Source organism: Mus caroli, chromosome 7, assembly GCF_900094665.2.
Source record: "Mus caroli chromosome 7, CAROLI_EIJ_v1.1, whole genome shotgun sequence".
Taxonomy (NCBI): domain Eukaryota; kingdom Metazoa; phylum Chordata; class Mammalia; order Rodentia; family Muridae; genus Mus; species Mus caroli.
The window spans coordinates 47,406,611-47,424,633 of record NC_034576.1 but is presented as its reverse complement, the minus strand read 5'-3'; the positions used below and the strand labels follow the sequence as shown (position 1 = coordinate 47,424,633).

The following is an 18,023-nucleotide window of genomic DNA, read 5'->3' as shown; positions in this document are numbered from 1 at the left end:
CACACTGTAGACCAGGCTGGCCTCGAACTCAGAAATCCGCCTACCTCTGCCTCCCGAGTGCTGGGATTAAAGGCGTGCGCCACCACGCCCGGCTTCAGTTAATCCTCTTAAGACTTTCTTGTAAGTAGAAACTGTGGGGACTTCAGTTTCCAGAACAGAAAAGTGACCCCAGAGAGGTCCAGTGCTAAGCCAGGAAGAAACAGAGGACATGGAAGACAACTCTGTCCCTAACTCCAGGGGTCACAGGACGCAGGCCCAGCTCTGAGGCCTGTCATCGTACGAGCTGCTTGGGAAGCTGAGGCAGGAGGATTGTTATCTTTTTTTTTTTTTAAGATTTATTTATTTATTATATGTAAGTATGTAAGTACATTGTAGTTGTCTTCAGACACTCCAGAAGAAGGAGTCAGATCTCATTACAGATGGTTGTGAGCCACCATGTGGTTGCTGGGTTTTGAACTCCGGACCTTTGGAAGAGCAGTCCGGTGCTCTTACCCACTGAGCCATCTAACCAGCCTGGATTGTTATCTTAAGCAGTGTACCTGTGGCGCCTGTGACAGGGAACAGTCTTTCCTGGCAAAGGCTTACGTGGAGATGGGAAGGGACGGTGACCTCAGCCCTGGCTTCCCTCGCTCTAGTGCTGAAAGCCCCCTGTTACCTCGCATTAAGCGCGATAACTGATTAGCCTCCTGTGTCTTACTAAATACGAGACTTGTAAACACCTGGGCACAGTCAGACAGTGTTCAGTGGATCTGAAGACAAGAGAGAATGAAACTGGGTTGTAAGTGAAGAGGAACTATTATCAGTGAGGCGCACATTCTTCCCCTCTCGACGTTAAATGAGATAAATCAAGTTCCATCATTAAAGAGACTTGTAAAGACATAATCTGGGTAGTGGAGAGAGGGCTCAGGTTAAGAGCATCTACTGTTCTTCCCAGCATCTATATAATGAATGGCTCACAGCCATCTGCAACTCCGGTTCCAAGGAATCCTCCTTCTCCTCCATATTTTCTTTTCCTTCCTTCCTTCCTTCCTTCCTTCCTTCCTTCCTTCCTTCCTTCCTTCCTTCCTTCCTCCCTTCCTCCCTTCCTTCCTTCCTAATTTATTTTATGCGTTGAAGAATTTTGTCTGTATGCATGCATGCCCACCATGTGCATGCTTGGTGCCCACAGAGGACAGAAGGCGGCACTGGATCTCCTGGAAGATGGTTTCGAGCTGCCAAGTGGACAGAACTTGGGTCCTCTGCAGAAGTAAAACGTTTGCTTTATCAGAAATACTTTGGATCCTGTGGTCATTTTCTCGAGATCACAGACTATTTTATTTTATTTTACCGAGATAGGGTTTCTCTGTGTAGCCCTGGCTGTCCTGGAACTCACTCTGTAGACCAGGCTGGCCTCGAACTCAGAAATTCACCTGCTTCTGCCTCCCAAGGGCTGGGATCAAAGGCGTGCGCCACCACGCCCCGTCCTCACAGACTAATTGATATCAATAGCAAATCCCCGTCTCAAAATAAAAAGTAAAAAGACACCTGAAAGACAGGCACGGTGGTGTATGCCTGTATTGCTGCACTCAAGGAGCTGAGGCAGGAGGATTGCCTTGAGTTTATGGTCAGCAAGCAGCCTTGGCTATATATATATTGTGAATTGCAGGCCAGCTTGGGCACTGAGAAGGAGAAGGAGGGAGGGAGAAGGAAGGGCGCAGGGAGGAGGGGAAGGAGGAGATGGGTTGGAGAGATAGCTGTTTCACACTCGAGTCCTTGGTCTGAGGGTCAAAGCGAAGCGGCGGCGTGCAGCGCGCGGTGGCGTTGGCCCCGCCTCCGGCCCTCGCAGGCAGAAGACGTGTAAAATGGCGCTGCGCTGGGGCGTCGTGTCGGCTGGCTTAATTGCCAGCGACTTTACCACCGTGCTGAGCTCACTGCCTCCTTCGGAGCACCAGGTGCACGTCCCTTGGAAGACACTGGGTCCGAGGGAGGAGTGGAGCCGTGGGTCTAAGGAAGAGTCCCTAGTCCGAGGAACGAGGGAGCCCCGAGTATGAGGGAGGAGAGTCCCTAGGTCTAAGGCAGGGAATCTGAGAAGAGAAGGGGACCCTTCTCCTGGTCCCCGAGGCCATAAGAGATTTGTTTTCAGCTCACACCTCCTATTCGCCCCGGTCTGGGGCTCGCGGTTTGCAGGGGGTGGGTTATCAGCTGCTGGGAGGCGAAGCCATGGTGCAGTCGGAGAGGATCCTGGGCTTGCTTACAGACTCCCCTTTCCTCTCTATTCAGTCTTGCCATGTACCAAGCACAGCCTAAGTCTGGCTTCCCCCTCACCATCCCCCCCCCCCGGTCCATCTGCTTCCCCTCCCCACCAGTAATACCTTCCCTAGCCATCTTAGAGGAGGCTAGACGCTCCCCACTGCAGCCTCCTCCACAGCTCGTCCACTTGTCTTTCACATCTCAACCCTTTGAATCCCACACTAGGTGGTAGCGGTAGCTGCGAGGGACCTGAACCGAGCAGAGGAGTTCGCACAGAAATACAACATCCCCAAGGCCTATGGCTCTTATGAGGAACTGGCCAAGGACCCAAACGTGGGTGAGTGGCCTGGACCAGGGAGGTGGGGGCAGAGCTAGGCACTGCTTCTTGCCTACAGATGCTTACACGTGACCTGAGACTGGCTGAACAATATTAATCTGTGCTTAGCCAAGGCTAAGTTTTAAGTTTCTCCCAAGGCTAGAAAATCCGGTAAGGATTTATTTACTTGTTTATTTTGCAGTACTGGGTATGGAACCCAAGGCCTCTCACACATTAGGCAGAAGCTCCGCCGAGCCGAATCCCAACACTTTTATTTTATTTTGAGAGAGGGTCTCACTGTATAGCCCTGGCTGGCCTGAAACTTTATCATGTAGACCAGGCTGGCCTCAGATTCTCAGAGATCCACCTGCCTTGGCTTCCAGTTTGTAAGCGCTGGGATTAAAGGTGTAGGCAAGCATGCTTGGCCACTTGGGCTTTTGAGATAGACCTCACTATGTAGCCCAGGCTAGCCTCCAATTGGCTGTCCTCCTGCCTCAGCCTCCCAAAAAGTGTAACTGTCTTTTGCTACTTTGTGGGTTCTTCTTTCTTCCACCCTTTCAACCCCCTAACACTAGATAAGAAGAAAAGAGAGGAAAGAAAAGGAGACCCCTGAATAAAGTCAGGGGTCGGAAAGGGAGTTTGGGGGGATGTTATCGGGAGACTTCTTACTGCTGATTATGGGCAAGTTTGATTTTCCCTGGCAGAATATCTAATTTCTTCTTGTTTCTTCTTTGTGCATAACTCCTTCACAAGCCCTGACCACCAATCCACCTCTGGGACTCTAGCATTTATAGACCCTCTGAAAAGTTGCCAGAATTCCAAAAGTCACACAATCGCAGAAACTCTCTGCAGCTGGCCAAACCACACCTCTGCTAGGGCACAAGGCAAATCACAGTCAGCTGCTGTGGACGGTCTGAGGCAGCCCCATATTCCACAGCTGGGACTGAAACGAAAACGTATTCTGATGTTTCTGTTTTTTTAAAGAAACCAAAATTTCCAAATTGTCACTACACAAAAGCTTGGTAGTCTCCCCTCAATGAGAACCCTAGAACTGTATTCACAGCCTTGCCTCTGAATGTTGGCGGCCAGGCTCTCTTGCTGGCCGTGCTGCTGACCACACCTCTCTCCTCCCTCCTCCCCTAGAGGTGGCCTACATCGCCACCCAGCACCCCCAGCACAAGCCAGCCGTACTCCTCTGCCTGGCAGCAGGCAAGGCTGTCCTTTGTGAGAAACCCATGGGCGTGAATGCAGCAGAAGTTCGGGAGATGGTTGCCAAAGCCCGTTCTCAAGGCGTCTTCCTCATGGAGGTAAGCCTGGAGAGGCCGCTCTCACATCCATACAGTGCTAAACATGGTTGCCCAGGTGTGCCCACAGTCAAAAATCCCCCCCCCCCACGCACACACACAAAAGGATCAGAATCTCTGTGTTGGCCAGGGTGTAACTGAATCCAGCATCTAGTCACAAACTCAAGTTCATTTCTCCCCACTTGAAGGAAAAGTACTTATTTAGAAAGCAAGAAAACCAAAGAAGACAGAGGCCATTTTGCTTAAGGATTGCTAGTGCAAGACTTACCTAGGGAGTGGTAAGGAGGCGTGTGAGGCCGAGCAGCAGCTCAGGAGAGTCCCGTGGCATCCAGGAGCTCAGCTTTCCAGATGCACTCATCGTTACTGCACGTTACCGCTTGCTCTGTGGACCTAAGGAGCCCACAGATAAGAACAGAGGCTCAGCCTCTGCAGCCTCTACTCCCAGGAAGCACTAGACACTGGCACACAAAAAGCTTCCTTCTCTCTCCCGGAGAACAGGAGATATCAGGAGATAATGAAAGGCTACTTTCTCAGAACTCCACCCCCAATACAGGGAGGTAACATCCGAGGAAGGGAGTCTTTAACTCATTACAGGGCTCCAGTCATCTACAGCAAAGCTAATGGGGGACTCAAATTTTACCACCAAACTGTACGACTCTCAAAATAGTGATTAAAAGGGCTGGAGAGATGGCTCAGTGGTTAAGAGCACTGACTGCTCTTCCAGAGGTCCTGAGTTCAATTCCCAGCAACCACATGGTGGCTCACAACCATCTGTAAAGGAATCCAATGCTCTCTTCTGGTGTGAATGAAGACAGCTACAGTGTACTCATAAATATAATATATATATATATATATATGACTAAGAACCCCTTTATATTAGAGTTGTTCATTTGATTTAATTTTCCATGTGTATATATGGTGCCCACAGAGGTTAGAAGTTGGTGTCAGACCCCCCAAAACTGAAGGGATTGTGAATATCATGAGGCTGACTGGTAGGAGGCAAACCTGGGTCCTCTACAAGAACAAGCGCTCTTAAGCACAGAGATGTTCTCTCCGGCCCCTAAAATCAGCGACTGTTTCTACAGTCAACCAAGAAGAGATCAGGTGTTCAGCTCGAGCCCTCAGGAGGCAGAGGCAGGTGGTTGTCTCTGAATCTGAGTCCAGCCTGGTCTACATAGCTAGGGCTACACAGTGAGACCCTGTCTCAAAAAGGAAGAAAGGAAGGAAGGAAGGAAGGAAGGAAGGAAGGCAGGCAAGCAGGCGACCAAATGAGAGGTACTGAAGAGATGCTGGTATGTAGCTCAGTGGATAGAGCGCTTGTCTGGCATGCAGGAAGCCCTGGGTTCCATGCCAGTATCATATGAAGCAGTGTGATTGTGAGCCACCATGTGGTTGCTGGGATTTGAACTCATGACCTTCGGAAGAGCAGTCAGTGCTCTTAACTGTTGAGCCATCTCGCCATCCCAGTTTCGGGGGTTTTGCCATCCTCTTCTGATCTTTGGAAGTATGAACGTGTGTATACACAGGTTCACAAATAAAATAAAACTTTATTGAAAAGTGCAAGGTTGGGGCTGGCAAGATGGCTCAGCGGGTAAGAGCACTGACTGCTCTTCCAAAGGTCCTGAGGTCAAATCCCAGCAACCACATGGTGGCTCACAACCACCTGTAATGAGCTCTGACATCTTCTTCTGGTGTGTCTGAAGACAGCTACAGTTTATTTATGTATAATAATAAATACATCTCTAAAAAAAAAAGGTCCCTTTCTCAGAAGATAAAAGAAGTCAACCCAAAGTGAAGTCAGCGGGGGGTACCCAAGGATGACGCTGCCATCATCCTTAGCAAAGGTGGCAGAACTTGCTCCGACTGTGTGAGACATGCTTTAGCCTCCAGGTTAGATGTTAGGGGAAAGAAAAGAGGGAGAGAAAGAAGAATCTCTTTTCTTCTTTTTCTTTTCTTTCTCTTTTTTTTTTTTTTCTTTTTTCTTTGGTTTTTCAAGACAGGGTTACTCTGTGTAGCCCTGGCAGTTCTGGAACTCACTCTGTAGACCAGGCTGGTCTCGAACTTAGAAATCTGCCTGCCTCTGCTTCCCAAGTGCTGGGATTTAAGGCATGAGCCACCACTGCCCAGCCCACGTTTCTTTTCTTGAACTCCCACATTCCTACACACCTCTGTGTGTTCCCCTTTCACTCTCACACACACCTCACACACACACCACATGCTTACTCACACACACACACTCTCACATTCTCTCCACTCACTCCACACTCACCTCACGCACACCTCATGAGCACCCCACTTGCTCTCCACTCCTCCTCACTCGCTCTCTCGCCTTTCTCCTGACCCAGTCTTTTATTGATACTCCAAAAGCAGGTAGAAAAAAATACATCATATAATCATTGCCAAATCAAATTCAAAAGAATAACCCCATCCCACAAAAAATCAAGAATTGCAATTGCTCCCCAAAGTTCCAAGCTTCCCCTATTCCCAGGCCTGTGGCCAAAACAATGCTTCTTTTTCTTTTTTTTTTTTTTTTTTTTTTGGTTTTTTAGAGACAGGGTTTCTCTGTGTGGCCCTGGGTGTCCTGGAACTCACTTTGTAGACCAGGCTGGCCTTGAACTCAAAAATCTGCCTACCTGTGCCTCCCAAGTGCTGGGATTAAAGGCATGCGCCACCATACCCGTTCCAAAACAATACTGATCGCAAATTTATCGTTAATTAAACTTTAACTTTTTTTGTTTTGTTTTTCGAGACAGGGTTTCTCTGTATACATTTTTTTTTAACTTTTGACTTATTATACTTCAGAGCTCAGAGCTCCAAGGTCAGCTATCTGCAGTTTCCTGTGAAGCTCTAATGATAAATGATATGGGCAAAGCTGCCAGGCAGTGGCCAGAAAGAATCAAGTTAACTCTTAAAGATTTATTTATTATATGTAAGTACATTGTAGCTGTCTTCAGACACTCCAGAAGAGGGCGCCAGATCTCGTTACGGATGGTTGTGAGCCACCATGTGGTTGCTGGGATTTGAACTCTGGACCTTCAGAGAGCAGTCGGGTGCTCTTACCCACTGAGCCATCTCACCAGCCCTGAAGTTGACTCTTAACTCAGCAGTTCCGTTAGCTTTCTGCTTCTGCACACTGCACACAATGACTCTCCTAAGAGTCCCAGTGTTTTGACTTAGTTTTACAAGTGTATTATTTTATGCATTCTATCCTTGCTTATCCAGGAACCACTTTCAAATGTTGTGAAAAACTTATTTCATAACTTCAGTAGTTTTTTTCTTTCTCAGGGCCCCAATGTTGGATCTATTTCATTTTCTAATAATTTCTTCAAACTTTCTTTGCAAGTCAAACATTAATCTGGAACGACCACTGTGCAGTTATTGCATTGTTTCCAAGATGAGAGCGCACAGCATGCACCTGGGCTATTAGGACTGTGCTATGCTGTGCCCCATGCCTCAGTTTTTAATTGGTTAAAAATCTGGGACTGGAGAAATGGCTCAGTGGTTAAGAGCACTAACTGAGCTGGGCGGTGGTGGTGCACGCCTTTAATCCCAGCACTTAGGAGGCAGAGGCAGGCGGATTTCTGAGTTCGAGGCCAGCCTGGTCAACAGAGTGAGTTCCAGGACAGCCAGGGCTACACAGAGTAACCCTGTCTCGGAAAAAAACAAAACAAAACAAAAAAAAACAAACAAAAAAAAACAAACCACTAACTGCTCTTCCAGAGGTCCTGAGTTCAATTCCCAGCAGCAACTACATGGTGGCTCACAACCATCTATAATGGGATCTGATACCTTCTTCTGGTGTGTCTGAAGACAGCTACAGTGTACTCATGTAAATAAAATAAATTTTAAAAAATCATTACATTAAGGAACATCTAGTTTCACAGAATTCACCAGAGCAGGAGAAAGAAGTAAGAAAGTCAGATATAATAGAATAATTATGAACACCAAGGCCAACTGAAAAACAGCCACACACAAATGAAATCTATACAGCCGTTGTCCAGGGCTAAGGTTAGGAGAGATGGGAACAAATGTTTTTTACAAAGATCTGTTGTGGGCTACTGAGATGTATCCATCCCGGCCTACTACAGGCAGTCCCCTTATTTCAGATGGCGGGTCCCCTCAAGGCATGTGTCTCTTGATTCTCAAGGTCCCAGATGCCATCCTTTTTCACAAGGAGCTGTTGTGGGCTTGTGAGACATCTCCATTTGGGCCTGCTGCTGGCAGTCCCTGTCATGGTATGCTGTCCCCAGCATGTCTCCTGAGTGCAGTGGGTAAAGGCATGCACTGCTATGTCTACCAATGTCGTTTTTAAAGGGCTAGAGTTGTTTTGAGGCTCTGGGTTCAGGTCCACCTGCCCAAGGAATAGTGCTGCCTACCCTCCTACAGCAATTAAAATCAAGGCACCTCCTCCCCCAAGACATACCCACAGGGCTATCTCTTATCTAAGCATCTCCTCCGTTGAGACTCACTTCTGATACACAAGTGTTTGAAGACAGACTGGGCTGCATAATATTCTGTCTTAAAAAAAAAGTGTGTATGGGACAGAGACAGTTGGTACATGAAACCTGGGGTGATGGCCCAGTGGGGAAGGTCAAGAAGGACCTTGTATTGGGGGTTCTTGCTATGGTAAGATAACTATGTGTTTGGGGTAGGGGGAGCAGTGGGTATCCCTCAAGACTAGGATGCTAAAGGAGGTGCGGCTGATTACCTCAGTACTGATGCCTCCATTTCCTTGGGCTCACCTCTCTGGTCTGTAGGCCATTTGGAGCCGATTTTTTCCTGCCATGGAGGCTCTGAGGGAAGTTTTAGTTCAAGGAACTATCGGAGACCTACGAGTGGCCCGGGCAGAATTCGGATTGGATTTAAGTTCTGTACCCCGGGCCACAGACTGGAACCAAGCCGGAGGTGGACTGCTGGACCTAGGCATCTACTGTGTCCAGTTCTTCTCCATGATCTTTGGTGCACAGAAGCCAGAGAAAATTTCAGCTGTCGGGAGGATCCATGAAACAGGTACTTCGTAGTCTCGGCTGAATGGCGTTCTCTCTCTAATCTTGTGTCGCGCCCCCCCCCGTCCCCTCCCCCTCTGAAATCAAGTTAGACAGCTGGAAGGTCTTCCTAGAGGGATTCCCTTGCCTAGACACATAAAGAACTACCATTCCCAGAATCGCCAGTGGCACGTATGCGCATGGTTTAAGCAAGTAGCTACCCCATGGCATTCTGGGAAATGCAGTTCAAAGACCATCCTGGGCAATGTGGGCGGGGCCCAACGTCTCAGAATCCTCTCAAACCTATCCTGTGCACTTTTACCCTTTCACACCGGTCACCTCTCCACTGGGCTCTCATGTGATCTGAGACTGGACGGCTGATTCTTTTTGTTTTTTATGTTTTTTGTTTTTTCGAGACAGGGTTTCTCTGTATAGCTCTGGCTGTCCTGGAACTCACTCTGTAGACCAGGCTGGCCTCCAACTCAGAAATCCTCCTGCCTCTGCCTCCGGAGTGCTGGGATTAAAGCCATGCACCACCATGCCCCGCTGGACGGCTGATTCTTAATTACCTGACTGGTTAAATGTTAATGGGGTTGCTGTGGGAGTTAATGAGGAATTAAAATACCTGTTGAGGCAAATGGGAAGCAGCTAAGAAATAGAAACAATTGATTCCTGGAGGTGATGATGAACGCCTTTAATCCCAGTGCTGGCCAAGGCAGGCAGATCTACATGAATTCAAGACCAACCTGATCTACAAAATGAGTTCCACAACAACCTGGGCTATACAGAGAGAAACCTTGTCTTGAAAGACGAAACAAGCTGGGCAGTGGTGGCACACACCTTTAATCTCAGCATTTGAGAGGCAGAGGCAGGCGGATTTCTGAGTTCGAGGCCAGCCTGTCTCGGAAAAAAACAAAAAAACAAAAAAAAAACAAAAAACAAAACAAAAGAAAAAAACAAAACAACTTTATTTTTTGTGTATGGCTGTTTTGCTTTTATGCCAGCTGCCTTTCAGCAGAGGTCACCAGATCTCTTGAAACTAGACTTGCAGACCATTGTGAGCTGCCAGTGGGTACTGGGGACTTAACCTGGATCCTCTGTGAGAGCAGCCAGTTCTCCTAACTCCTGAGCCATCTCTCCAGCCTCCTCCTTTCTTTTGAAACAGTAAATAGAACCCAAGACCTGAACACACCATGAAAGAGACCTAACCTCATTCTTTTTAGCACTCTTTGTTGGTTTGTTAATTAACTAATTAGTTTATAAACAAAACTTACTAGCCTCTAACTCACAGAGATTTGCCTACCTCTGCCTCCTGAGGACTGGAATCAAGTTCTGTGTCACCATACTTGGCACTGTGAATTGGGTGGGTTTTTTTTTTGGGGGGGGGGCAGTGTTTGAGACAGAGTTTCTCTGTGTGTAACCCTGGCTGTCCTGGAACTTACTCTATAGACCAGGCTGGCCTTGAACCCAAATATCCTCCTGCCTCTGCCTCCTGAGTCCTGGGATTAAAGGAGAGCGCCACCACCCTGCCAGTTGATTGTTTTGTTTCTTTTAAGATTTATTTTGGTGTGTGTGTGTGTGTGTGTGAATATATCCTATGTGACTGCTCAGGTCAGAAGAGGAATTAGAGCCCCTGAAATTGGAGTTACAGACAGTTGTGAGCTGCCCAATGTGGGTGCTGGGAATTGAACCCACATAATCTGCAAGAACAGCAAAGGCTCTTAGGCGCTGAGCCATCTCTTCAGCCCTGAGAGAGAATTCAGACACCACACAATCACTCCCTTGAAGTAAGTAATTAGTTCAGGGTATTGTGGCTCAGGAGTTACCCCAGGCTTTGGGAGACTGAGGTAGGGAAGATACCAGGAGTTCGGAGCCAGCATGGGCTACACAGTGCGGCCCTGTTCAGAGCAGGCCAGGTGAGATGGCTCAGCGGGTCAAAGGTGTCTACCACCGAAGCCTCATGATCAGAGTCTGGCCCCCAGAATTCAGGAAAAGAGGGAAAGAGAATTTTCTGGAGTTTTTTGATTTCTACACATGTGCTGTGACACATGTCCCTCTGCATGTACAACATACACATATACACACTAACAATAAATTAGAAACTTAAAAGCCAACACTATTCAGCCAAGCATGGTGGTGTCTGCCTGTAATCCCAGGCCTGGGGAAATGAGAGAAGAGGATCGGGAGATAATTGTCTAACACACAGGATGCTTGGGATGTGCGCTCCTGGAGATTCTGTCTCCAACAAATAGAACCCAGCAACACCAACAAAATAGAAACAGCAGCACGCAGGCCATGTGTCACGCAGGCCATGTGTCCGGGCCGGCGTTGGAGGACTGTGCAGTCTGACCCAGGTCTCAACCACGTGCTGACTTTCGCCTTCTTTCCAGGTGTGGATGATACTGTCAGCGTGCTACTTCAGTACCCAGGAGGGGTTCATGGTAGCTTCACCTGCAGCATCTCCTCCAACCTCCCCAACACAGCGTATGTGAATGGTACCAAGGGCATGGCCCAGGTGAGACATCACAAGCAGGAGTGCTGGGGACCCTGTGCAGCCGCCATCAGAGGGCGTGCCTAGAGCTGCAGTAACCTCTTCCTTACCTCGCTTCTGAGACACTCACACTCACTAACAACCAAGCCAGGGGATGGGGGTTGGGTCTTGGAAGCCACCGTCTCATATCTTCAGGCCTTAGGACAAAACCGTTCTTCTGATGTATGGATTTTGGGCCTAGGAATGGAAGCCTAGTGTTTCTGAGTGCTAAACATATGCTCTGCCATCCAGGTACTCTCCAGCCCCAGGTTCTTTCTAGCTGTAGGTGCTACTTCCCCTATTCCTGCCACCAAGTACCCAACTGAAGGGAAGGTTTATATGGCTCGGAGTTCTGGACCTGTCTGTGTGGCGGGGAAGGCATGGAGCATGAACCAGTTTGGTCTGTAACAATGGAAGCTTTTCATACAATTGTTCACACCATGGCAGTGAGGAAGCAGTGTAGGGAGAATTTTGGTTTTGTTTGTTTGTTTCTAAGATTTATTTTATGTATATGAGTACATTGTAGCTGTCTTCAGACACACCAGAAGAGGGCATCAGATCTCATTACAGATGGTAATACAGAGCCACCATGTGGTTGCTGGGAATTTGAACTCAGGACCTCTGGAAGAGCAGTCAGTGCTCTCAACCACTGAGCCGTCTCTCCAGCCCTGGTTTCTTTTTTTTTTTTTTTTTAAACACACACACACACACACAGAAAGAGAGAGAGAGAGAGGGAGGAATAATGTGCTTTCGTTTTAATCCCGGTGTGGGGTGCGGGGCTGCTGCAGACTGTCCACAGCAGCTGACTATGAACTGCCTCATGCTCTGGCAGGGGTGTGATTTTGCCAGCTGTAGATAGTTTCTGTGATTTTGTGACATTTGGGGTTCTGGGGACTTTTCAGAGGGTATCTACAAATGCTTAGGCCAAGAGCCAGCTGGGGTAGATTGTTGGTGTGTTGCAATGATTTTGGCTTGTTAAGTAGTGATGTGCAAGGAAGAAGCAAGAAGACATCAGCTACCCTGACGGTGCAGATCAATCTTGCTTCAGGGACCTTAATGCCTCTAATCAGCAGAAACTCATCTAGCGTACCATACTCCCTTCCCCCTCCATCCTTTCCCCCTCTCCTATCTAGTGTTAGGGGCTTGAAAAAATGGAAGAAAAGGGGTGGAGAAAGGTGGAAGAAAGGAAACCCCACAACATAGCAAAGACAAACTACAAAGCTGTCCCATCCCTGTCTCAGAAATTCACAGCTCTTGAAATCGCTCTACCTGCTGGAGGCCACGTGTACAAACATCTGATTTTGTGAACAGCTGAGGTTCCAAACCGTCTGCCAGCCAAGCCTAGAACAAGCCTAGCTGTGTGTGTGATCTTTCTAGTTGTTTCCAGCCAGGCCTAGAACATTCCAGTTGTATGTGTGATCTAGCTTTCTAGTTGTTCCAGACACTATGTGTGTCTCACCAGAGGTCAGCTTTTCCTGGATTTCTGGAATGCCAGAGTTAGAAATAAATCCTGATTTTGGTTTGAAGGTGTGGCTCAGTGGAAGACTTTGATAGCATATATGGTATCCTGCTCTTGAAATGTAGCTGCCAAAGAAAGGAAGACCTGCTGGGCCTAGAGGTGAAGGGGAATGACAAGTCCCAGGCCATTCTGGGCTCCAGAGGGATTTCAAGGGCAGTCTGGACTACTCAGCCAGACCCTCAAAAATAGAAAGACAAAGGGAATCAGGAGACACAGGGCAATGATCTGGCCCAGGCTTAGAACCCTCGAGCGAGCGGCTATAAGCATGGCTCAGTGTAGAGCTCTTTTTTAGTGTGTCCTGATAGTGATCCCTAACACCTCAGTAAAAACCTTTTAATGAGGGGGGCTGGAGAGATGGCTCAGTGGTTAAGAACACTGACTCTTCTTCCTGAGGTCCTGAGTTCAATTCCCAGCAACCACATGGTGGCTCACAGCCATCTATAATAAGATCTGCTGCCTCTTCTGGTGTGTCTGAAGACAGCTACAATGTACTCACATAAATAAAATAAGTAAATAAATCTTTTTTTAAAAATGTAATGAAAGAAATCATCTATATAACAAGTTAAACTATAGAATGATTTGGCCCTTTCCCTGCATTTTGAGGGACTGTCCTGTCCTCATGTCCCAGCTGTCATCTCTGTGTTTCCATCCTGTCCTACAAGTAGGCAGAGGGCAAGTTTAACTTCCAGGTCTTCTACCAGATAAGAAGAAAGATGTTGCATGGAACCAGGTATGAGGATACACACTTGTAATGAATCTCAGGCAGAACCAGCAGTCTAAGAGCAACCTCAGCTTCACAGAGAGTCAGGGTCCAGCCTGGACTACATGAGACCTTGTCTCAAAATTAAAAAAAAAAAAAAAGTATAGGAGCCAAGATTGACAATACCAGCCTGTAGTGCTAACACCCAGGACACTGTGGTAGTAAGCCTTCATTACATGGCAGAAGGAGTTCCTGGTCTTCAGGTCTGAGGTCCTTTGATCCTGGGGAGATAACAGACAGGTCTTAGTATGACAGGCCCATTGCTAAGGAACAAACTCTTCAGCCCCACTCTAGGTTGAAGGCGGGACCGAGCCTCACAAAATTGAGTGGGGGGAGTAAATACTTAGCTCGAAGGTGCCAGAGCTGGCCCCTGGGTACCGCTCAGCCGGTTGTTGGGAGGAGTAAAGTCCTTGAGCCATGTTGATAAGGGCCCAGTAGCCACTTGTTATCTTCCTTCAGATTCAAAAATCGTGGTCCCCAACTGAGCTGGTGGTGAATGGAGAGAGGAAGGAGTTCCCTCCGCCTGTCCTTGGGAAGGAGTACAATTTCGTAAATGGGTCATGCATGCTCTATGAAGCCAACCACGTGCGTGAGTGCCTGCGTAAAGGTAAGGAGGGGCGGAGGGCTGCACTGGGGCTACATCTGAGGGGACTATTGTGTTCTTGCCAGCCCTGAAACACAAGTAGCTATTTAGAACTACATCTCCCAGGATTCAGAGAGATCGCCACCTTCTCAAACTACCCTGCCTATGCTGCAAAAAATTCTGGGAATTAATAGTCTTCTTGCTGTCTGATGCATGCATTTTAGACAAGTCTTCCTGTGGTCTCTCTTCCCAGGTCTTAAGGAGAGTCCTGTAGTTCCTCTGGCAGAGAGTGAGCTCTTGGCTGAGATCCTTGAGGAGGTGAGGAAGGCCATTGGAGTCACCTTCCCCCAGGATAAACGCTGATACAGCTCCTGAGACGGATGTGTGTGGCAAGCAACCTTCCCTCCCGCTTGGACCTCCGTAACCTGACTCTCATTGCTTTGGAGTTGTTGTTGTTGTTGTTGTTGTTGTTGCTGCTGCTGCTGCTGCTGCTGCAAATCAGCCCGTGTTCTCTCCCTTTCTGGGTGCCGGAAGCCAGCTTTGATGAGTCAGGGTGTGGAGTCAGGGGAGTCCACAGACACCAAAGCTGCTTTCTAGGACAAACAGGTTCTCTCTTTACTTTAGGGGGAAACACACACACACACACACACACACACACACACACACACACACACGATGGATGAAGCAAGGCTCCAACAACTTTGTTTTTCCCCCATACCCCCCAGCACACTCTTTGAAGAAGTATAAACGTTACAATGTGGTTGCATTCTATCTTTAAGTGAATGAATAGATGAAGTACAATGAGTTTAAGAAAACACAACAACCCCAAAGCCCAGCAGGCCCCCAGCATCCTTACACGGTTAAGCAATTTATGTATTACATGCAGAAAACAGATTATTAACATGAATCCACATGCATTCCTGTCTAAGCAACTTGTTACAGACTAACAAACTGTAGGTTAAAAAGGTATTTTTTTCTCAGCCAGTTCTTTGACTTGCCAGCTGCAATTTGTGATTATGAAGAAAGGAACAATCATTTTGTTATTTATCCTGAAAAGAAAATTTTAAAATTATTTATTCACTTTACATCCCAGTATCAGCCCCACCTATCTCCTCCCAGTCCTCCCCTTCACACAGCTCAGCTCCCCCACCATTCCCTCTCCTCCTCTGAGAAGGGGGAAGCTCCCCTGGGTACCAACACACACACACACACACACACACACACACACACACACACACACGGCTTATGGAGTCACTGCAGGACTAAGTGCATCTTCTCCCACTGAAGCCAGATGAAACAGCCCAGTTAGGGGAATGGGATTCATAGGCAGGCAATAGATTCAGGAACTAAAATGTAATCATAAAAAACTTAAAAGAATCACAAATCTAAACTTTTATATAAAAAACAGTCATTTCTACTTTAAACCCTTGGGTACATACCTACTCATTAGCAATTTTTTTTTATTAAATCATACTTGTTGCAAGATATTTCATCACACTGTGAACCCTAAGATTGTGTTATTGACAAACAAACAAACACCAAAAACAAAACCTGTTTCTGGTTGTGGTGTGGCTCAGCCCTTGGCATATACACCTTTAATTCCAAACAACGAAGGTAAAGTTAGTTTGTAAAAGGAAGCACCATGTTTGAAAGTGATGATGTCTAATTGAATGGCAAGTAACAAATCAGATCTGACAGACTAGGATGTGCCCAGCGCCCATGAGAACAGAGAGGAAAGAGAGACTGCTTTAAGAGAATAAGGCAGAGGAATAAGAAGGTTTACTGGTACAGAGACAGGCTGAACAGAGAACAAGCTAGACTCAGGGGAAGACAGAACAAGCCAGGGAATGAGAAGGAGCCAGAAGATGAGAACAGATTGCCAGAGTTAGTTTGAGGCCAAGCAGAGCAACCCAGTTAGAGGCTGAGAGAAGCCAGACTGGATCAGTCAGCTTAGAAAGGAGTTTGAGCCAGAACAACTGAGTTGAATCAGCTGTCAGAGTTCAGAAAGAAAAAGGCTGAGCTGATTCAGATAAGTCTCGGAGGCTGAAACGGTGTAGGCCTAGATAAGATTGTGCGGAGGCTGGAGGCTTGCAGGCCTAGGGGCAGCTATCAAAAGTGTGCTCTTCTGAAATTTAAATTGTTCCCCAGGATTTCCTACATTAACAAAAAAACATCTTTTTTGTTTTGTTTTGTTTTTTTTGTTTTTGTTTTTGTTTTTGTTTTTGAAGACGGTTTCTCTGTATAGCCCTGGTTGTCCTGGAACTCACCGGCCGGCTAACAAAAACATCTTAGCCTAACTATACTAACTACATCTCTAAATTCTTTCTGAGGCAGAATCCTTAATCTGCTCCAACAGCAATGCTTGGAAGAGATCAATCATTATTATTGTAAGAACCAATGATACTTGCTGAGGTGATCTTTATGTGTGCTTGCGCTGTGCAAAGATTGTCTCTGTATTATTCAAATGCTGGTTTCTGAGTTGGCAGGCCAGATTTTGGTATTGTTAATCATCACCTGTTGTAGTGTTTTGTAAACACTTCCTCCAACACTGCCTGATTTAATAAAGAACTGAGCCTGGTGTGGTGGCGTGCATCTTTAATCCCAGCACTTGGGAGGCAGAGGCAGGCGGATTTCTGAGTTCGAGGCCAGCCTGGTCTACATTGTGAGTTCCAGGACAGCCAGGGCTACACAGAGAAACCCTGTCTCGGAAAAAAGAAAATAAGAACTGAATGGCCTATAGCTGAGACAGGAGAAGGAAGGCAAGGCTTCTGGGGAGAGTTAAAAACTCGGGGAAAGAATCTGAGGCAGGAGATTTGCCAGTGAGACACAGAAGAAGCCAGAGGAGAGATAACAAGCCACGTTGCAGAACATAGATTTTTTTTTTTTAAAGATTCATTTATTTTATGTGAGTACACTGTAGCTATCTTCAGACTCACCAGAAGAGGGCATCAGATCTCATTACAGATGGTTGTGAGCCACCATGTGGTTGCTGGGATTTGAACTCAGAACCTCTGGAAGAACAGTCAGTGCTCCTAACCACTGAGCCATCTCTCCAGCCCAGAACATAGATTAATATAAAAGTGTTAGTTTATGTTATAAGAGCTAGTTGGGAACCTGTAAGCTAAGGCCTATAAAGCTTTTATAATTAATAAATGGTCTCTTTGTCATTATTTGGGAGCTGGCTGGCCTAGAAAGTCCTAACAGTTACAGACACTGCCCAGTGAGGGGCTGGAAACCCCCTTAGAGTTTCCATACAACCCGTAGATTATGGGCAAAGTGGTGACCTCGAGGGCAACAAGCAGAGAGAAACTCTACAAGAGAATCAAGTCCTCAGAGCATGGAGTCCTTGGGACCCTGCCTCTCCCAGGCACACCTGCGGTGATTACGCTAACCACTGGGCCATTTTCCATGAATTCCAAAGTTGTTTTGAAAGACTACGAAAGGAGCCCTCGCTCAGGCCTCAGGACAATAGCGGACACCCAAGAACTCATGATAGACCGAGCTTGTTGCAAACCACATGAGACTTTATTTGGGGAAAGCCAGAGCTCTGGGGATGACTCATATCCCTCGCAGGGGTAGAGGAGTCCACCTCGCAGGGAAAGAGGACCCAGTTTTTAATAGGCCCTCAGGGGGGAAAGGAGAAGGGGGGAGTAGGGGATTTCCAGATCTAAACAATATCTATTCTAAAATGATTGATTCCTCAAGAAATGGGTATGGGAGAGAAACAAGTTAAGAGTCTAATGAGGGTACAGCAATGGGCACACACCTGGTCAGAACATTGGCAGACACACAGGTTC

At 47.2% G+C, this 18,023-nt stretch overlaps 2 protein-coding genes across 3 annotated transcripts in view; one reads left to right on the top strand and one right to left on the bottom strand.

The window, feature by feature from the left end:
* Positions 1-4,234, bottom strand: part of Tulp2 (TUB like protein 2) — a 38,288-nt gene extending 34,054 nt beyond the window's left edge. The window contains exon 1 of one of the 2 annotated variants that reach the window (XM_021168040.1): positions 4,118-4,234. The gene's annotated coding sequence lies outside the window, so the exon portion shown is untranslated. The remainder of the gene's footprint in view (positions 1-4,117) is intronic. The other variant, XM_021168041.1, reaches the window with a different exon arrangement.
* Positions 1,815-14,906, top strand: Dhdh (dihydrodiol dehydrogenase). Its single transcript, XM_021168044.2, has 7 exons — positions 1,815-1,931; positions 2,455-2,566; positions 3,689-3,852; positions 8,607-8,859; positions 11,225-11,349; positions 14,103-14,250; positions 14,480-14,906. Exons 1-7 carry the CDS (start codon positions 1,842-1,844, stop codon positions 14,587-14,589), a joined length of 1,002 nt encoding a protein of 333 aa, XP_021023703.1. The 5' UTR covers positions 1,815-1,841; the 3' UTR covers positions 14,590-14,906.
* Positions 14,907-18,023: the final 3,117 nt, after the last annotated feature.